Source organism: Macrosteles quadrilineatus, unplaced genomic scaffold (assembly GCF_028750875.1).
Source record: "Macrosteles quadrilineatus isolate MER2022 unplaced genomic scaffold, UCM_ALF_1.0 Scaffold_1__1_contigs__length_201487025, whole genome shotgun sequence".
Lineage (NCBI taxonomy): Eukaryota > Metazoa > Arthropoda > Insecta > Hemiptera > Cicadellidae > Macrosteles > Macrosteles quadrilineatus.
In genome coordinates this window covers 187,571,457-187,590,192 of record NW_026542594.1, presented here as the reverse complement: position 1 = coordinate 187,590,192, position 18,736 = coordinate 187,571,457, and the positions used below count along the sequence as shown (strand labels likewise).

General features: G+C 34.9%; 2 protein-coding genes across 6 annotated transcripts in view; one reads left to right on the top strand and one right to left on the bottom strand.

Moving 5' to 3' along the window:
- The window catches only part of LOC128992122 (regulator of G-protein signaling 7-like), a 119,271-nt gene extending 108,917 nt beyond the window's left edge, over positions 1-10,354 (top strand). For 3 of the 5 annotated variants that reach the window (XM_054415568.1, XM_054415553.1, XM_054415561.1), the window contains 3 exons: positions 1,963-1,995; positions 4,349-5,050; positions 7,636-10,354. In XM_054415568.1, the coding sequence (XP_054271543.1) occupies positions 1,963-1,995; positions 4,349-5,050; positions 7,636-7,696 (796 nt within the window). In that variant the 3' untranslated portion in view covers positions 7,697-10,354. Of the gene's footprint in view, positions 1-1,962; positions 1,996-4,348; positions 5,051-5,753; positions 5,878-7,635 lie in introns of all 5 variants that reach the window. The other 2 variants (XR_008490697.1, XM_054415577.1) reach the window with 2 other exon arrangements.
- A 730-nt stretch (positions 10,355-11,084) lies between these two features.
- On the bottom strand, positions 11,085-18,692 carry LOC128983357 (RNA-binding protein with serine-rich domain 1-B-like). Its single transcript, XM_054402615.1, has 5 exons — positions 18,579-18,692; positions 14,509-14,658; positions 13,339-13,617; positions 12,174-12,421; positions 11,085-11,443 (listed from the first exon to the last, which is right to left on the bottom strand). Exons 1-5 carry the CDS (start codon positions 18,599-18,601, stop codon positions 11,196-11,198), a joined length of 948 nt encoding a protein of 315 aa, XP_054258590.1. The 5' UTR covers positions 18,602-18,692; the 3' UTR covers positions 11,085-11,195.
- Between the last annotated feature and the right edge of the window lie 44 nt (positions 18,693-18,736).

Sequence of the window (18,736 nt, the reverse complement as noted above, 5' to 3'; positions counted from 1 at the left end):
TAATTTAAAAAAAGATGAGTCTAAATCCTGATTCTGTTCCGTTATAATGACTGTACGTTTCCAGAAACATGAAAAGATAAATAAATTAAAACTGCATCAAATCTAAAAGAATTTTTCAAACCTGTACTAGGTGTCTTAGCATTATCTCTTACAGAATAATTCACGAAGTTTAATATTTTGGGAGTGAAAGGCAACTTCAGAGTTTAGATTGTCTGTAGTTTTTAGTGGCTTCAGTAATCCTAGAGGTAAAGTTAGCATTTTGGTAAGTAAGTATGTAATATTTAGTGTAAGACTACTTTATTAGATTTTTTGCTGGAAAACGGGTGGAAAACTTTACAAACAAATTACAATATAGTGTACAACGATAAACAGTCGCATGTTTTACAAAAACCATTGATCATATTTTTTTCAAATTAACCGGTAACAGCTACGGTGAAAGAGATAGAAAAAGCTAGCATTATTTTACTTAGGTATTCTTTGCTCCATGGCTGCTGGGCTGATGGATTGTGTCAGAATTTATTTACAATTTACGAATAGATGTTTCTTATATTATTTTAATTTTACTCTTAATGTTCTTACATCTACATGTTATGATTGCCTTGTGTGTGTTTTTACTTCAACTTTAGACAATTATTTTTTTTTAATATTTTCTTGGACTTTTTATGTGCAATCTTAGTAAGATTTCCAGTAAAATTTATTTTAGAAAAAATAAAGAAACAAAATTTACTCAGTTTGTCCCTATACAAATCCACCACAAATAAATTACACATTAAAAATTTTGTCAACTAAGCATGATATGTTTTTTTCTTCAAATTTGTTAACACTTTTAAACTTTTAATTCAACTCGCTGTCAGTTTGTTGTTCTTATTAGAATTTTTGTTCATGTTTCATTTGGCTTTATGTTATGTGAATAAATCTTTTTGTCTTTCCATTACCCTATTTAAATAGTAGTTATAATTCATACTATTTATTTAGGCTTATATAGTAACCATTATTTGTTATAGTTTTTTTTAAATAATTTGTATGGTAGCCTAAATACACTATTGTATCTCATACAGTCAGTGGTCTATAATTTTTTTCAACACAAACAAAATCATTTTTTCCTATATATTTTTTACTTCCCATTTAAATTAATCTTTTCGCAACTCAGTCTACGCACAGGCCCTGCCTATGTAGACTTTTTCCTTTCTTATAGAATGTATTTTTTTTTTACACTTTCATTTACTTATTTCTACAGTATATAATTTTTGTTTTGTTATCTAGTTAGTAATATTTTGCTGTTTCATATTTAAGAAAAGAAAAAAATACAATGTACTTGTCTGTAAATAATTTATGGGAAATAAAATATTATTTCATTTCATTTCATTTCATTTCATCATGCTTTACTATAAAGATTCACCTGTACTTGTCAACATAATCTCATATATTACTTTATACATAATTTGCCTCTAGGATTGATTTATTGATATAAAATGAGGTTTGAGACTCTATTAGTTTTACCACAGAAAACGTACTACTATAGCCCAGAATGCCAACCGCATGGTAAAAAGCATTAAGTGTTTTAAGAGAGCTTTGCCTGTCAATCCGTAGGCAGCGCCACCAGCGTTGCTATTCTATTGCATGGCAACGCTGGTGGCGCTGCCTACGGATTGACAGGCAAAGCTCTCTCAAACCGCTTAATGCTTTTTACCATGCGGTTGGCATTCTGGGTTATAGTAGTACGTTTTCTGTGGTTTTACTCACATCACAACACTTTGCAGCAATTTACCCAACAAATTTAACTTGCATCTACTACAAAGAGCTTGCACACTTAGTTATGAATTGTTTTATTTTATAGCGTAGACTAGAGGTTTTGCTCGTCCGCTAGCTTCAAAAGCGTAATTTGTTTGCCAGTTTACTGCCCGATGTTTTCCAATGGACTGTGGGATTTACTGTAACCATAGGTAAGGGTACGTGTTTCAGAGGAGACCTGCCCCAGGGTTCATGGTCCAACCTGTAAGTTCACAGCTTCGCATAAATGTTCACACCTTCTATGTGTCTTTTGCAGGTTGTGTGAATGACCGACTGTTACGTTTACAAATAGCATGGTTCTCGAGATTTTTATGTGCAAAAATTGTTTAAGGAAACTGGATTTTTTTAAGTGGTTGTTAAAGGAATTGTTTTAATTTATTGGGAGGATATTTTAACATATTTTATATATTCAATGTTTGGACCTTCTTTATCTGTGTCAAATTTAGTTCTTGTAATTTTGAAACTAGTTTTTCTTTTTGTATCCAATTGTTTATTGTTGAAGAGAAGAGAGAATCAGAAATGACAGGTCGACTCCTAAATAAGATGTGTTTTAAGAGTAGAAATACAGTGAAATTAAGGGACACTTACTAGAACAATTTGATCTCTGATTCTTTCTTCTTGTCATCTGATTTCCCCCTTTCACCTTTGATTATTCTTCCAAAGATGTATCTGATCTCATCCTGTGGTGTTTCCTCTTTTGTGCTCATTGATTTTTTTTTTCTTCTAGACAATTTTATAACTATTTCCCTTTTTTTCGTCAAACCGTTATAAACGTTGCTCTTTTTAAAAACATACTTATGAAACCCTATATAATATTGGAATAATATCAAAAATAAATTATATATATATTTATTTATTTATTCCAACGGGAAACCCATTACATTGATACATTACAAAGAAATAACAATAAAAATCAAGGCAAGATGTGATACAAATACTACAAATAATCAACAACAACAGCAGCAACGAATTAATACAATAAGTCTAAATTCTACAGCAAAAAATGTGTAAAAATGTATAAAGTAAAGTCAATTCAATAAACTAAACACTGTAAAAAATAAAGTTAAAGTTCGTGGAATGTTGCTCTTTTGAAACAGTAGTAAAACATGTTTTTAAGTGAAACCCTTTTCCTATAAGTATGTTATTTGATTAAATTATCTACATAAGAAAACTTCAGTATATTTTCTTTACAGTTGATTTTTTTTCTTTCTCTATTTGTTGCTCTGTTCATGTCCCCTTTATTTGCATCGATATGTGTGTGGTTGTTTTTGTATTCGAGAATAATTTGTTATTCATTCTAAAATTGAGTTTTATAAAGCTACAAATTGAAGCAGACTAATAGTGAGTAATGAGACTTTTTCTAAAAATTTAAAAATACATTCAACAATCGTAATTAATTTGGAATACCAACAAGAATATTCAGTTTGTATCCTGACATTGTTTCCGACTGCTCACAACCAAATATACATCTTGTTCCCTATTCTGTGGTTTAACATTTTTTGTATACCTTAAATCAAGGAAAAAACAAACCTTTTCGTCTATATTTCTTGCAATATCTTATAGCTTCAAACGAGCTTAACTAATTTCATTCTGTACACTTAAATGTAATCTTATCTGAACTGGTTATGCTTTACTGTAGTACTTACCTGATGTACTTACCTGAATGTTAGGCGACGTAAGAAATTATGTTTTTATTGAGCATCATAAAAATGTACCAATTTTAATTGAACTTAAATCCAGGGTCAAATTTGAGGGAATACAGTGAATATTTTTGCAACCCCTGTCTTTACAAACAATCTTTGGAAGTATTAAAATATTTTAAAAATAATTCCCAAACAAATTCTACTACTGAAAGCTGTGTAAGGATACAGTTTTTAGCACGATCAGCTGTATGGAGGAGGGATGTTAGTGGATGCAGAGGAAGTATGGTAGATGGGAGTAGTTTATACTTAATAGTTCAAAATTACCAATAATTAATAAACACTGGAGTCTCGCTAATACAAACATCCTCTTGCATAACAAAGTTACTGCATTTCAATTCAAAACGAAGCTATATGTTCTGCAATACCAACCAGTGTGTCCAGTTAACCAGGAATCTTGGAATTGTACGTAAATTTAATTTTGAATGGAACCTGGAAAATTTGGAACAATCGCAAAACAGCCAAAGGTCAATCCTTCATAAGTGGCGTTCAGTTGGCTATCTTTTAGCATTATCGTGTAGAAAGAAGAATGAGATCATGAGAGATGATTATTCGAGTTATGCATTAGATAATCAGGGATATTGTGGCTATGATCGTAGGAAATGAACACGTATTGCCAGCATCTCGTGACATTTGCCATGCAGTGATAAAATACATTGTTTCATATTTGTTATGTAATTTACAGTTTTTCCGGCTTTTCTAAACAATTAGTAGTCTGTAACAGGATCGGCCTGCAATTTGGTTTATCGAGACTCTAGTGTAGCCTACAGATTAGTAAGCATTTATTGAGATTTATTTCACACAAAGATTATTGTGTCCAGATAATTTGATATAGCTCGTTCTGTTTAATGATGCAGGGAGGCCGTGGGAGGAGGAGGTGGTTCCTCAGACGAGGGTGTGGAGAAGGACAAGAGAGGAGACGACGTTTGTCCGTGGGACACACCGGGGTCCCCAGACAAGAAGCTACATGCGGTAGCAGACGACACATCAGGGTCTCAGAAGTTACATCCGGTAGACGACACGGCAGCATGCTCCTGGGACTCGCTCGGACACGTCGGGTCTCGCAAGAACTCAACACAGCTGGACTCGGGCAGCTCGTCCTCCGACATCAGTCTCGCGGTGGCTGTCGAAGTGAGTGAAAGACTTCGGAAGAACTGTAATGTGCAGGACAGGTTCCAGGGGCGTCGATCGTCAAACGTGTGTCCTCGGCCCTCTGTGTCGTCCATGGAAGACGTGACGCCTCAGAGGTCGTTTGACTCGACGTCGTGCGAGGCCAACATAAACCTACCCGTTGAAGTTCCTGAGAGAATACGTAAAAAGTCGGTGAGCGGACCACCCGGCCGGAAACAGTCGACTGTGGCGCCACTCATCAGCGTTAGTTCCGTAGCGGAGAACCCAGGTGGAATGGAGGAGACGGAGGAGGGGGAAGTGGTGTCGGCTACAACGGGCGTGAAACAGGAGACATCACAGAAACCTCCAGAGAACTCATCAGAGAAACCCTCAAGCACACCTCAAGAAGCCTCTGGGAAAACCAATGACGTTTGTCCTTGGGAAGATGAGTAAGTGGAAATGAAATGTCACTTCATTAGCAAGTTAGTAGATTGCTAACAAATCTAAATATTTTATAGTTTTAGCATATGATAAATTATGTAAGCAGATGTTATATGAAACCTAAGAACGTTTTATAAATGTAGATCAAGTATACGACTTAAGATCCTCACATCTTTAACAATATTTCATTTTAATTTGTGAACTAATTTATTTAGATTCTTGTCTTGATAGAAATCATCAAAGACAAAATTTGATTACCTTAAAATAGAAATTTGATAGAAAGAAAATTTTACTATTAACGTTTTGTTTCATATAACAACCGTTTCAATATTAGTGTGTTTCTTACTATTTGGTTGTCGAATCAATTACAACCTAATTTTCACTCAAGAAAATCAAAATATTTTACTATCTATAACTATAAGAAATATTTCCTTTGTTATCACAGTTTCAGTGTATTAAAAGAAAGCGATGGTTTTAAGTTAAATTCTTAAGAGAATCCTCCATTCTCTTCTGGCACATCTGAACTATTTTCAAATCACTAAATCTTCTCTTTTTCCTTATTAATTTGTTGTAAACTCGTACCTCTCACAACACATTATTTGTTGGCACGCTTTATTTGGCTTATTATTTTGATCATTTAGGCTATGTCAGACATTTTGTTTTTGTTCTTCTCACTTTTAATTATATTTTTTACTCTGTTTATTTCTACAGTGTTCCAAAACACAGTTAAGACCTTTGCTGCTATTTTGGATTTACAATGGAACAATCATTTTTGTGAAAACCAACAGATAAATTGAAGTCTTCCAAAAAAACAGTTCATGAAATAATAAACAGGGTAAGTTTTACAATGTGATTAAGTTTTAATCAAACATTTTTAGATTATATACTCTTTTTAAAACTCATGTATGAAGAAAGTCAATTTAATCAAAGCCTTTTGCAATTCCAAATATTTTTTAACTCGCTGCATGTTTTTACTTACACTTTTTAATTTACTTATTCATCTTTGTTTTATAATTTCAGTAGTTCAAATAATTGCACTCCACATCTACTCACGGTTAGTTATTAATTTTAGAGACGATTTTAATGATTTTTAAACAGACTATTTTCAGTTTGTCATGAATTATAAAAGATTCCTGTACAAATAAGACGTTAGTAAAAATGTAACCAAGGTATGATTATTGAGATATTTTACAGGAACGTAACAAGATCCAAGAAAATACTGCTTGTGATGTTATTATTCTTATCAAGTCAGATGGAAGCGCCACTGGGCACATTATAATCTATATATGAGAGAAAGACGAGTGTAGAATGAAGGGAAATTCTTAGTCTAACTTAGCTGACTATAAGAGAAACCGTTGTTTAAGCCACTCATTTATTACAGGTCCAATGATCATGGTCAGCCTGGTCCAGTTTGAATATTTTATGCTGATATTTTGTGTTTGTACACCCGGTATTGTAATGTCTGTGTTGTTGCGTTTGGTGGTGAAAGTCATTTGAACGGTTTTGCTTTCGTTTAGAACAAGGTCATTGGAGGCACAGTATTGCTTTACTCTCTGGAGTTGTGTGTTGGTTTTCTCTTCCAGATTTTCCATTGTTCTGTTCGCAAATGTGAGAACCGTGTCATCTGCGCCCCAATCCAACTAGGTAGGTCATTTGTGAGAAGGAGGAAGAGGACTGGGCCAAGTAATGATCCTTGGGGTACTCCTATTTGCACGTCTGAGTTATTCTAAGAGTCCTAGAGTTATCCTTCTAGTGTCAGAGAGCTTAATTTAATTCTTCGCCTGTCTAGCCTCAAGAAGTCAGAGGCAACCCATTTGGAAGGCCAAAACAGAATGAGCTTGCTTACCCTAAGAAGGGAAGTATTTACCCAAAATTTTCTGTGCTTTTCATTGGCCCATGACACAATAGAGGAGCACAAGCTTTTTTCGAGAAATGCCACAGAAGGGTTTTGGTCCAATCATTGATGCCGCTAAGGCAGCGTTTGCCAATCTGTCCGCGGCTTCATTTCCTTCAATGCCTATGTGTCTAGGCACCCAGCAAAGCGTAAGATCATTCCTCCTACCCAATTCAGACACAGAAGCAAGACTGGCCATATTCAGAGCAGTAAAAGAGCACTGCTACTGTAGTAGTACTCTTATCGAGTACCTAGACGCACTGTTTTAAACTGTGATTGAAGAATCATTATTTCTATTATTAAAGACATTGTGAACAATAATTGGTTGTGCGGTCAAAGTTTTCTATGTTTGTAATTCTTGGGTTTGCCACAATGTTTTCTCTACCTTTTCCTCCATCTTTGCATCATATTTTCTGTAAAGAGTTCTCCTGTGTATTATTCTGTGAGAACCAATACTAGAACTCCCCCCTTCAACAACTGTGGCCTATCACAGTAGTTGCATAATCATAATGACTCGGTATTCTTCTGCCTCCCAACACTTCTCGTACGATTCACCTGCGTAGTATACGTACACATGGTAAGTGGGTGGATTACCTATTGTTTTCAACACTTATTATTAATTAAAAATTATGGAAATATATACTACTTTTTCTTTAGACATATTACAGATTACCAACTTATTAATTTTCTTTTTTTCAGGGACAGTTGCAAAGTGGATACGCCGTTTGTCAAGACATATGTGACGCTTGACTATTTGTAACAACTAGTGAATTCAGTTTATTCGCTACCTGAGCAGTGTTGGCTTTTCAAAATTAACTGACCTCTTGAAATTAACTTTCACCCGCACCACACTATGTTAGTTTGTGTTAACTTGTTTTCCGTTCGATGTTTGCTTTTCGAACGATCACCGTCCATCTCGGTTTGGTTATGAGCGTTGTGATTTGGCGCAGATTGAATGAACAGATTATTGATTCTGATAGTTAGATATCTTGAAAATAACCTAGACACAATATCTGATGTGAAATGATGCTGATAAAAGCAAACATTTGCAAGGTTATTCTCGGGAGGATTATTTGTAATGTGAGCTCGGGTGCGAAAGTTGCACAGGTGCAGATTTACCCGTATCAAACTGAGCCCTTGGTGCGGGAAAATCCAAACTTCTGCTTTTTCGCACTTGCGGTAAATAAGAAAAAAAGAAAAACACAAAAAAAGTAGATGTAATGTTAGTTGGGAAATTTATTCTATATTGATGTTGAGCTTATTTACCAATATACCCTCATGTTTGCACATTCGCAGTTCTTGCACCATTGTCTAAGTGTAACTCGGTGTATCGGTGTTCCGATTAGTGTGTATGTGTTAGATGTACGCATTACATGTGTCGTCTTATTGTTTGATGAAGCTCACATTACGAATAATTCAAGGTCGGAGATATGAGGAAAGGACGAAGTTGTGTGGTGTGAACGAAGAGATGGGTAATGACAAGGTAGATTCAGGGTAAATTTTTTGACAGGCCCTAAGTTATTATTTTTCATTTAATTAAACTTTGTAAATCAATGATTTTCAATGCACAAGGTCTTGTTGGATGGAATTAATATGATAGAATCAGATAAAATCCAACTAATCAGAAACTCAATTATTCTAAGCATGATGTATGTCTTATCTGAATAAGGAAAAAATGTCTCCAAGGCAAAAGACCACCAACTTAATAGTTTTCCTTTGATTGTTGAAATTTTAAGCGATTTTGCATTGTAATGACTTTTCCTATTAGAACCGCTACTAAATGGTGCTTTAAGTTGCTGTTCAATTTGTTCTCATAATTTATGGTTTGTAATTGACGTTGAGTTATCAATTTCATGCTTTTTTTCTCTGTCAATGCACAAGTTGGTTGTTTAGTTTGGAAAGCACTGCTGGGGATCCCAACGATCTTGACCGAGGGTTCTTTGACTGAAACCTGAGTTCTGTGCTACGGGAATGTCTTTCAAGAGTTTACCAAACTGTACAGTGTTATGTCCTGGACTTAAATACAGCCTAATGATCTGTGTTATGTTGGGTTTGAACTGAAGAAGGTTTATGAATTGTTATGAGATAAGTATGGCAAATGCGAGAACAAATATGAATCGAAATCAGTATGAAACGGCTTTTGTTAAAAGCGTTACTGTTGGTTTGTCAAAATATGTTGGTAAAAAGATTTTTTGTGTAAGAAACTTGCAGGATTATGCTGTGAAACGATACCGGTAACATAAGGCTTTCAAAAGTGGCATAAAGTGTAAACATACTCTGAGTATTTTAAATATTCGTAACATATTTTACATCAACTTTGCTGAAAAAGTTTAATTTTGTAAAAATAGTTGACTGTAAAATAATATTAAGATAGTGTATTCGATCGTCAAATAAGTGAGGAAAGAACAGATGTGACGAATAAAAAAAACACCCTAGAGGTGGCTGTATGTTATATTCCTTGTTGATTTGTGTAATAAAATATTTTTAGATACGTAGATGTGATTTATAAAATGTTATTGGCTATTTGTAGACGGAAAACTAACTAGTGTTATGTTTTGTTTTATATAAAATTGTGGGACAGCAAAACAGTCTATTAGTTATCACACATCGATGTTATTTTTTTATCTAGGCCTGTGAAGATGTTTTAACGTTAGACAATACCGTTACTCTTTTTAACTTGTAATGTGTCTCGGAAATTGAATTATCAGATGTGCTAGAGGCCAAAATATTTTATTGCAACGTGTTAATGTGCTGATTACAATTTTGGCAAACATTTTAATTAATTGTTTGATAATTTGATAGCGCTTTGAAAATTAATTCCAATAATTTTAAATAATCTGGGCGGTTTCAAGATAAGTATGTTAACTTATCCTTTGAAGAATTTCCAGTGATACCCAAAAAATGCTCAATTTATTTGCACAATGTGGTTGAATGATTTCGCTTATAGTGCCTGCAAATCTGAGTGTGGATTCTAAATTGTCCGTTGCCAAAATGTTAAAACACTGTAGGTATGTGTTTGCGATTACCGAGTGTTTTCATTTGTCGATGCTTTCACAGCTACAGTGTTCTGGATGTTTACCATTTTTGTACATCAAATCGTACTTATGAAATCGTTCCTGTCAGAGTAGATGGGTTTGTTGAGACGAAGGGAGGTTGCTAACTATTGCCGCTTCCATCGATATGATGAGACATTAGGCCTAAGCGCATATCTGATCCTTAGTGTTGTTGTAGGTAGCTACGTCTGTTGGAGCTTTATGTAAATAGTACCATAGCGGAATGTTTCAATACATATTTTTTGTCTACAGTTTTTTCATAGTTTTAATTAAGTCTAGTCTAGTCATATTGGTACCAAGTGAATAGAGATAATACGTTTACATTGTTTAATTAAATAGATATGGAAATACAATTTAAAATTTCAAAAAAATATTCTGCATAACTTATTACCTGTCCTTCTCATCAATTAAATTTATCAAAGAGCCATATCAATGAATACAGTTGCGAAATTTAAATATAAGGATTTTGTGGTGGGTAGGTTTTTAACAGAAGGTTTACCTAAGTGACAAAAATATATGAAAATGCACAAATAAATACATCAAATTTTCGGAGCTACTAGCTACCTCTTCAGGAGTAGAGTATATTTGTTCTTGCTAAGAACAAGAAGTTAAAACAAACTTTTTTGGACAAACCATCCCAAAGTAGTTTAAGGTTACAGGTTGTTTGCAGATTTAAAGTTCGTATTACACCTTTGTGAACATTATATACAACACGGTCATCTCAAAACCATTTTGGTCCACCTTTCTGAGTATTGGCTACAGCATACACTGCTGTTTTTAATTGAATAAGGTTTTAACTGACCACAAGATTCTCGTCCCTGGAACGTGCTCACAGCTACAAGACAAATTGTCCATATGACACATGGTCCACAACGGCTAATTGTTGTTTTGCACATGGACCAACACAACTCACTGTTCAAGCACTTTGATTGAAAACCGCCTTTTCAATTTCATTTTATTGAACCAGAAATAACAAATTTTAAAAGTTACACACGTTAGTTTGAGACAAATATTAAGTTATCACAACAAAGCACCATTCCAGCAAATACACTTTAGTATTCAATATATGGAAAAGAATAAACCTTTTGCTAAGCTAATAACTAGTATTTATTCACTTAATAAAATTACAAATAAAAAAAACACATTGTTTATATACACAACACATCAGTTTGGCAGTGCAATGTCCGTGATAGCTGTTGTAGAAGGTCATCGAGAACTGCTTGATGATGAGCGACTGTACCTGCGGCGCCGGGCCGGGGGAGGGGAGTGGCGCCGACGAGGGGGTGACATCCTGCGCCGCGGGGGTGGAGGTGTGCGACGACGGTACCGTGGAGGAGACCGACCCCCTGGACCGCCCCACCTAGGCGGGGGACCCCTGCGTGGAGGGGACCTGCGGGGCCGCATCTTGGGTAGCAACACGGGCGCACAAGTGATCTCTTGTCCGTCAATTTGACCTACAATCAAAAAATGTTATCAATTTTTTAAAGAAGCTAGTCACTTGATGATACAGACTATCCAACCAATAGATTTAACATCCAGACTTTTATTTAAATTTTCTCTAGAAATAGTTTGACTAAGATCCTATATATTTAATTGATATTACCTTACGAGGCAAACGACTTCCTTTCAGTATACAAGTACTAGTAGAAAACTTTTCATAAAAGGTGTCCGAGGAGTGTTATACGTTTTCTTTGATGGGGCCTATTTTAGAAGTGATAAATTAAGAAAAAATATTCTTAAGTCCATGAAGTTATAATTAGCCTACATGAATGGTACAAGTTTTCAACACAAAAAAATTACAGTTCATATAGGTTGAGCACAGGTATAAGTTCCCTTGCCAAAATTTACAATAGATGAATCATGAAAACTTAACTTATTGGTCAATGCTCAACAACTCTCAAGCCTGATAAATTATTCATTAAATAAATAAAATATTTATGAAGGCCTACAGATTGTTTGGACGAGCGCCACTAAAATATTTATTCCTTCACCTTAAATATTTGAACAAGTTTTGTTTCATCTAAGGCTTCATTTGATTAAATAATGACTATACATTTTGTAGCTTATCTACAGTTAGCCACAGACAAGCCTTGTGAGGCTTTTGCAGCATGCAAGAATTTATAATCTGTAAAACTTAAATATGTAGGCCTACTTGAAGAAGTCTATTTAAAAAAAAGGTATCACCTCCGTCCATGTGTTTCATCGCGTTCTCCGCTTGCTCGGCAGTTTCAAACTCCACGTAGGCGAATCCACGACCCTGGGGTGGATGAAGTCTGTCTACTGGGAACTCCACAGCTTTTATGGTTCCGTAGCTGCTGAATATCTCGGAGATGTGGTCTTTGGAGACATTACGGGTCAACCTCCCCACATGGATCCGCAGCGGTTTGGGTGTCGGTGACCTCTCCTTACGTTTGCGTTTTGGAGACGGAGAGCTGAATAAAATCACAGTTTTATAACAGTAAGGGTGTGCGAAGCAGCAAACACTTTTCGATTAAAAGCAATGATTTGATCCAAAAGATTTTTTATTCGAATCTATGCAACCCGATTCAAAGCAATATGGCGTTTTTCTATTCATACTTTTCAATGGAGTGAAATAACAATTAAAATTGTACCATAATTTGAAAATTTTTGTTGATGTGGTATTTGGCCTATTCATAAATATGACATATATGAATTTTAGATGAAAAAATATTTATTTTCAATCATATATTAGAAGAAGCTGTATTGCTGGATATGTCAGTGCTGCTTTACTTGCCTATTTCATAATTTGTTAAGCATGTTACGTATTTTATAATATTGATTTTACAAATAAAAATAAAATATGTTTGGTGTGAACAAATTAAAACATTTGTAAGATTTATACTGAAACTTTCAATTGGTTTACATTGATAAAATGAGAGGATAGAATCAGTATCAGACCTACAAACTACGAGGTATACATAGCTTCAGACCTACAAAAATACCAAATTTATCAGTCCAAATTTATAATGCTTACCTAACTATCAAAAGGTCCAATCAACTGAGAAAAGTCATCAGCTTTACGTAGGTTCTAAATCTAAACTGGACCTAGCTGTTCCTGATCACTAGGCTTTAAATAAACGATCCTGGCTAGGTGGTGTCACCATCTCAATTGGTAATTAAGTTTTAAACCCTTTAAAGTTACAATTATTTAAGACGAGGCATAACCAGGTGTACTCAAGCCAAATGTCAGTGATGGATGAGTATAGAATGGATTGGGCACAAGATAGGTGCAATTAAAAAAGGTTGCATATTGGAAAGATTAAAAAGCATATAAAAGGATTAAAAGGTTGCAAGTTGAGAGATAACTTGCCACCAGAAACACACTAACCGTGATTTTTTCACTGCTGTCTTGAGCTTCTCAGATTTCTTTTCCTTCTTCTCCCTGTTCTCTTTATCTTTGTCCTTATCTTGCTTGGGTTTCTTGGTGTCGGGACTGCGGCTGCGACTAGCTGCTGGAGCAGAAGCTTTACGTTTGGCCTTGGCTCTTGCAGCCGAGCTGTCTGTCGAGGATGAGCTCGTGGAGCTTGAGCTTGAGCTAGATCTTGAATTCGAGCTCGAGCTGTGAGATGAAGAGGACCCTGATGATGATGATGAACTACTTCTCGAGCTGTACAACAAAATCAATTCTGATAAAAATAATCTACACCTTGTGGTAGGATACAATAGACCTACAACACACCTTTATTAAAACAAATGAATTTCTTCTTCATTAACCAATCCTCACAGGACCAGGTCTCAGTCAGACAACAAAGTATAAAACAAACAGGCAACCGTGTGAATTTGTAATACCGTACTGTACAAAAATATGCATACGGTACTCAATTTATTTGTTACAATCCATTGATATTAGATATAATGAAAATTAGGTAGCTAGGCTACTCAAGTAAGCCTAACAAGTACCTACCAGTATGCAAAATGATTTGTGTTGGTAACATAACTGAACCAATTGACTATACAGTAAAAAAATAATAATATAGCCTGTACTTTACTACTGTGTTAAGAATATAGCCTACCTCAGATCACTAGAAGAACATTAAGATTTTAAATTTAGTGCAGATAAACTGACCTCAATCCGGGCTTAGGTTATTAATTTAATTAAGAAAGAGTCTTTTGCAACAACTACAAATTTAGGTTCTATCAAAAAGTGTGAGAGTAATAAACTGTAGGTAAACTGACTTAAACAAGATAATTAAAACTACAGACATAAAAACGGTATTTTGAAAACACTTTGGTAAATCTACCCAAGTAAATAAACTAATAAATCACTTTTTTTCAGTAAATCTAACTTAAGTCAAATTATCGATAAATATCCATACAACTGTTAGCCTAAATGCGATTAGTTATGACTAACTAAATGAAAAAATTACAATCCCAAGAATAACTTAGGCCAAGGTAAGGCTAGATACGGCTGGTTATTTACCTAAGATACTCTAAACTACTAGTTATTCAACGCATCTTTGTCGTAAACAGTTTTTAAATGTGACATTAGTCAATTTACCTGGTGCTGGTACTGCCACTTCTAGAAGACGAGTCACTCCCAGTTTTCTTTTTCTTCTCCTTTTCCCGTCCTCTCTCCTTCTTGTTCTCTTTATTAGATGCTTCACTGTCTGAGTCTTTGCCTTTGTTATTTTCATGTCGGTTTCGGGCCCTGATAAGATAATTTTACATTAAAATATAGAGGGAAGTATGATGCAATTTTAGTGTTTTTTTTTTTCAGTCAGGGTTTGAAATTTTATCATAGTTCAATTTGACATAAAAATCCTAAAACTGCAGTCGGTCATTTAATGGTCAACCAGGGCCGTTTATGCAGTGAACAAACTAAGTTCATTATTTTACCAGTACATTTAATCCTATATTTAACATATTATAGGCCTATATTTAATCAAACTCATAATCAACGGATAACTTAGAAAAATTAAGAATCAAATTAAAATTACTTAAAGATGGCTGTTCTGCTAACTCGCGGGTGGTAAGTTGATTTTTGTTTGGGCATGATTAAATCCTCGTTTTCTTTGACTGCTGACTTAACAATTCATATGAAAACTGGCCAAATACAGTGCCATTTAAGAATATTTGACTGGGAGTTTTAAAGATGGGTGCAGTTTCAGAAAAAAACTATGGAAACTGCGTTGGGTGTTGCAGTGCTTACATGCATTTGGTGGGGTTGGCGGCAACTGGTAACTTATTCCGTTGTGTCACTCTAACTGTCAATGTAGGCCAGTATGCTGGGTTGTTAACTAGTATATCATTTATGTACAAATCCTAATGTATATTATTCATAGTACAAATCGTAAAAGATGGATATAATATACTGTATCAATATAATATGGATATCTTACTAATATTATAAATGTGAAAGTTTAGATGTATGGATGTATGGATGGATGTATGTTTGTGACAAGTGAACGCAAAAAATACTGGTCGGATCGGGCTGAAATTCGGCATGATGATAGCTCATATTCCCGATTAACATATAGGCATATTTTTATCCCAAAAATCCTTCCGGGCTCCGCCCCAGTGGCTCTGGAGTTTCCCATGTTAACCTTATGAGAAATGGAATTAATGAATCTTAACAGCTGTTTCAATTAAACAAGTTGGTTCTGTTCTATGATGTTCAATAGCATTAAAGTTACAAGGATTACCAACAGGGTGCAGCACTATTATTTCTTTTACATTTATGACAACAGCTAATTTGCAACCAAAAGGTGAGTGAGCGTAGCGAACGAACTTCAACCTGGAGGCGAGTGAGCGTAGCGAAGGAGCTAACCTGAAGGCAAGTGAGCGTAGCGAACGAGCTAACCTGAAGGAAAGTGAGCGCAGCGAACGAGCTCCAACCTAAAGGTGAGTGAGCGTAGCGAACGAGCTCCAACCTAAAGGTGAGTGAGCGTAGCGAACGAACTTCAACCAGGACGTGATTGAGCCATGCAAACGAGATCATCTTGAAAATTAAGAAGTTAAACGGGGCAAAGCCCGCGGGTTACAGCTAGTAATATAATATATCCATCTTCTACGATTTGTACAGTGAATAAAATAATGCTATTAACTTTACTTAAAGATGCTGCTACTGTTGCTAAAACATGTACTTTAACCCTTCGTCGGTGACTTTGATTTTAACACAATCGGTGACACACGGATGGACGATCAATTTTTTTTATACATAGCCTATTTATACAAAAAGGTATTAAAACCATGTATAATCAATAAAATTGTGCATGAAATCAATAAAAACTCTAATTTTATATATTTATAAAAATATATAACAAATAAAACCAACAAGACCTTCGGTGACTCAAGCAGTTGGCTCTGTGCTTTGAGGGGGAAGTGTGACATCAACATAGCCTAATGTTAAATCGGTTCATAGAAAGATGCACGTGAGGTAACTGTTAACTTAGGCTACTCCTAAAGTTACCGGCTGGTGACATCACATATTTTTCTATAAAAACAAATGCACCAGGAGAAAAACTATGGTGTAACTGACGAAGGGTTAGGGCCTAACTAAAAGCTCAGAAGGATCACTAACTTAGTCAGCTCAGAAGGAGGACGAATGTTTACAACAAATCTTTTGTGGTACCGGTACCTAACTGTATGCCGCCTTTGGAACTCTGCACCTTATCCCATGAAATCCTAAGAAAACTGATCTCGACTGACGTGGTGCTAAAATATTTAGGCCAAATGGAAGTAAATAACGAAACAATTTAATTAAACTAAAAGATAGGCTAAAAAAGAAAAAGCTTCATTAACCCTCCAAGTGTCTCTAGTTTTGGTCTTAATGTTCGCCCATTTATTGCGCAATCGCAGGGTTTTATTAAAATGTATCTTAGAAACTTAAAAACAATGTAAAGTATACTGTTTTATATATCATTTTGTTTGGAAAATTATGGGCTTCAATGTAACGTATAAAACATTACAAAAAAATTTTCAACAATTTTTGTAGGGTTAACATTTCTCAAAAATTATAAAATAAATGGAAAAAATGTATGTTTGCACTCAATAAATTGTTGGTATAGGCCTAATTTATAGGTCTACAAATATTTTAAAATATCATAAAATTTTATGAGGATTCCAAAAATATAATAATATAGCCTAAGGAAGTAGATTTGCAAATAAATAAGTTATGGGCAAAAAACAGATTTCGGTACATAGTGTTTAGCTAAGAATGCATAACCTAACCATAGCTAGGAATCTGGCTGATAATTTACATCAATATCACAACCTACTTCTTCAGGATCATCAACCAGCCCTTCAAAATCACTTAAATCTTCTTATAATGCACCAGGTATAACTTATCATTACTTTTGATTTTTAACACTAAAACAATGATAAACGTAATAAAACACATCAGTCATCGGTGCGAGGTTAACCAAGCTGTTTACAAATACGCACGTCAGCTGTCTGCTACAATTATGATCGGCTCGAGAAAAAAAAGCCCTTAGAGACAGACCTCGGGAGAAAGCTTAGAATCTGCCAAATAAAACGATACCTAACTCGATCCAGTTCAATCCGATTTTGTCATTCATAGAGCCTTCGCCGTAAACAGTGTTTGTGAGTCGAAAAATCGACACAAAACACTACACAAAGTGTGTTATGTGTTGATTTTACGACACATAACACTCGGAGGGTTGTGTGTTAGTGTTTTTCATACCTACGGTAAACTTAGTCTAAGTTAACGTTGTGATGATAAGATAGCTTAAATAATAATGTGATAAATATCGGTTCAAAGGATAGCCTAATATACTTATTAAGATTAAGATAACTTTAAGTATTATTACCTATGATATTAAACCGATATTTAGGCCTAAGTTATCATTATTCATATGCTAGGCCTACAATAAAATAACTTATCATCCGTTCTCTGCGGAACTAAGTTAGGCTTATACCCAAAGAGTAGCCTGGTATCATTGTTTTGTCACCATGTAAAATTTAAGCCATAGGCTAGGATCTACAACAAGTATAGCAATTAGGATCTACAACAACTTGCCCCAAGATATAAAAAAACCTGGAAATAAAGAAATTTAGCACTGCCCTTAGGTCCTGGCTAGTAACCAAACCTTTTTATAGCCTTGACGAATACTTTGAAACAGTGAATAAATAGGGTTGATCCACCGCCATAAGTGATTGAATGTATATATTGTAAATAGATTTTATTAAATAGTATTTTACTTTTATTTTATCATGACACAACCTATCCGGCAAAGCTGGTCTTGGTGAAGAGGAAGGTAATCAGGTAATTAGGATTCACCTGACCAAGGCTAGCCTAGCCTAGTTTCAGAATAGCCAAATACAAAATTTTACTTTGAGCGCAATTAACTTAATAGTCTCAGCCCAGTAGTTTGATAAAACTGCGCATTATGTTCAAGGAAACATTATAATAAAGTATTATGATTAATTATTCAAAGAAATCGCCGGCATTTTCGTCAAAATTGTGCGGCGAGCAAAATGGCGCTATGATTAGACTTGTATTCAATCAACACAAAACTTCTTGACTTAATGCAGTGGTAACTTGAATATTTGAACGTGAGAAAACATGTATTTTAATGGGGTTTATTAATGAGCATGACGATTACTTACATCTTTTTGTCCACAACAACCATAACAGTAACCGAAAATTATAACGTTTAGGCCTAGATTTATATTGACGTACGAAAAACTAGGATGGAGAAGAGAGGTGAGGTTGGGTTATAGTTGAGTTGAGGTTTTTTTTATCGACCGAAACGAATTGAACACGA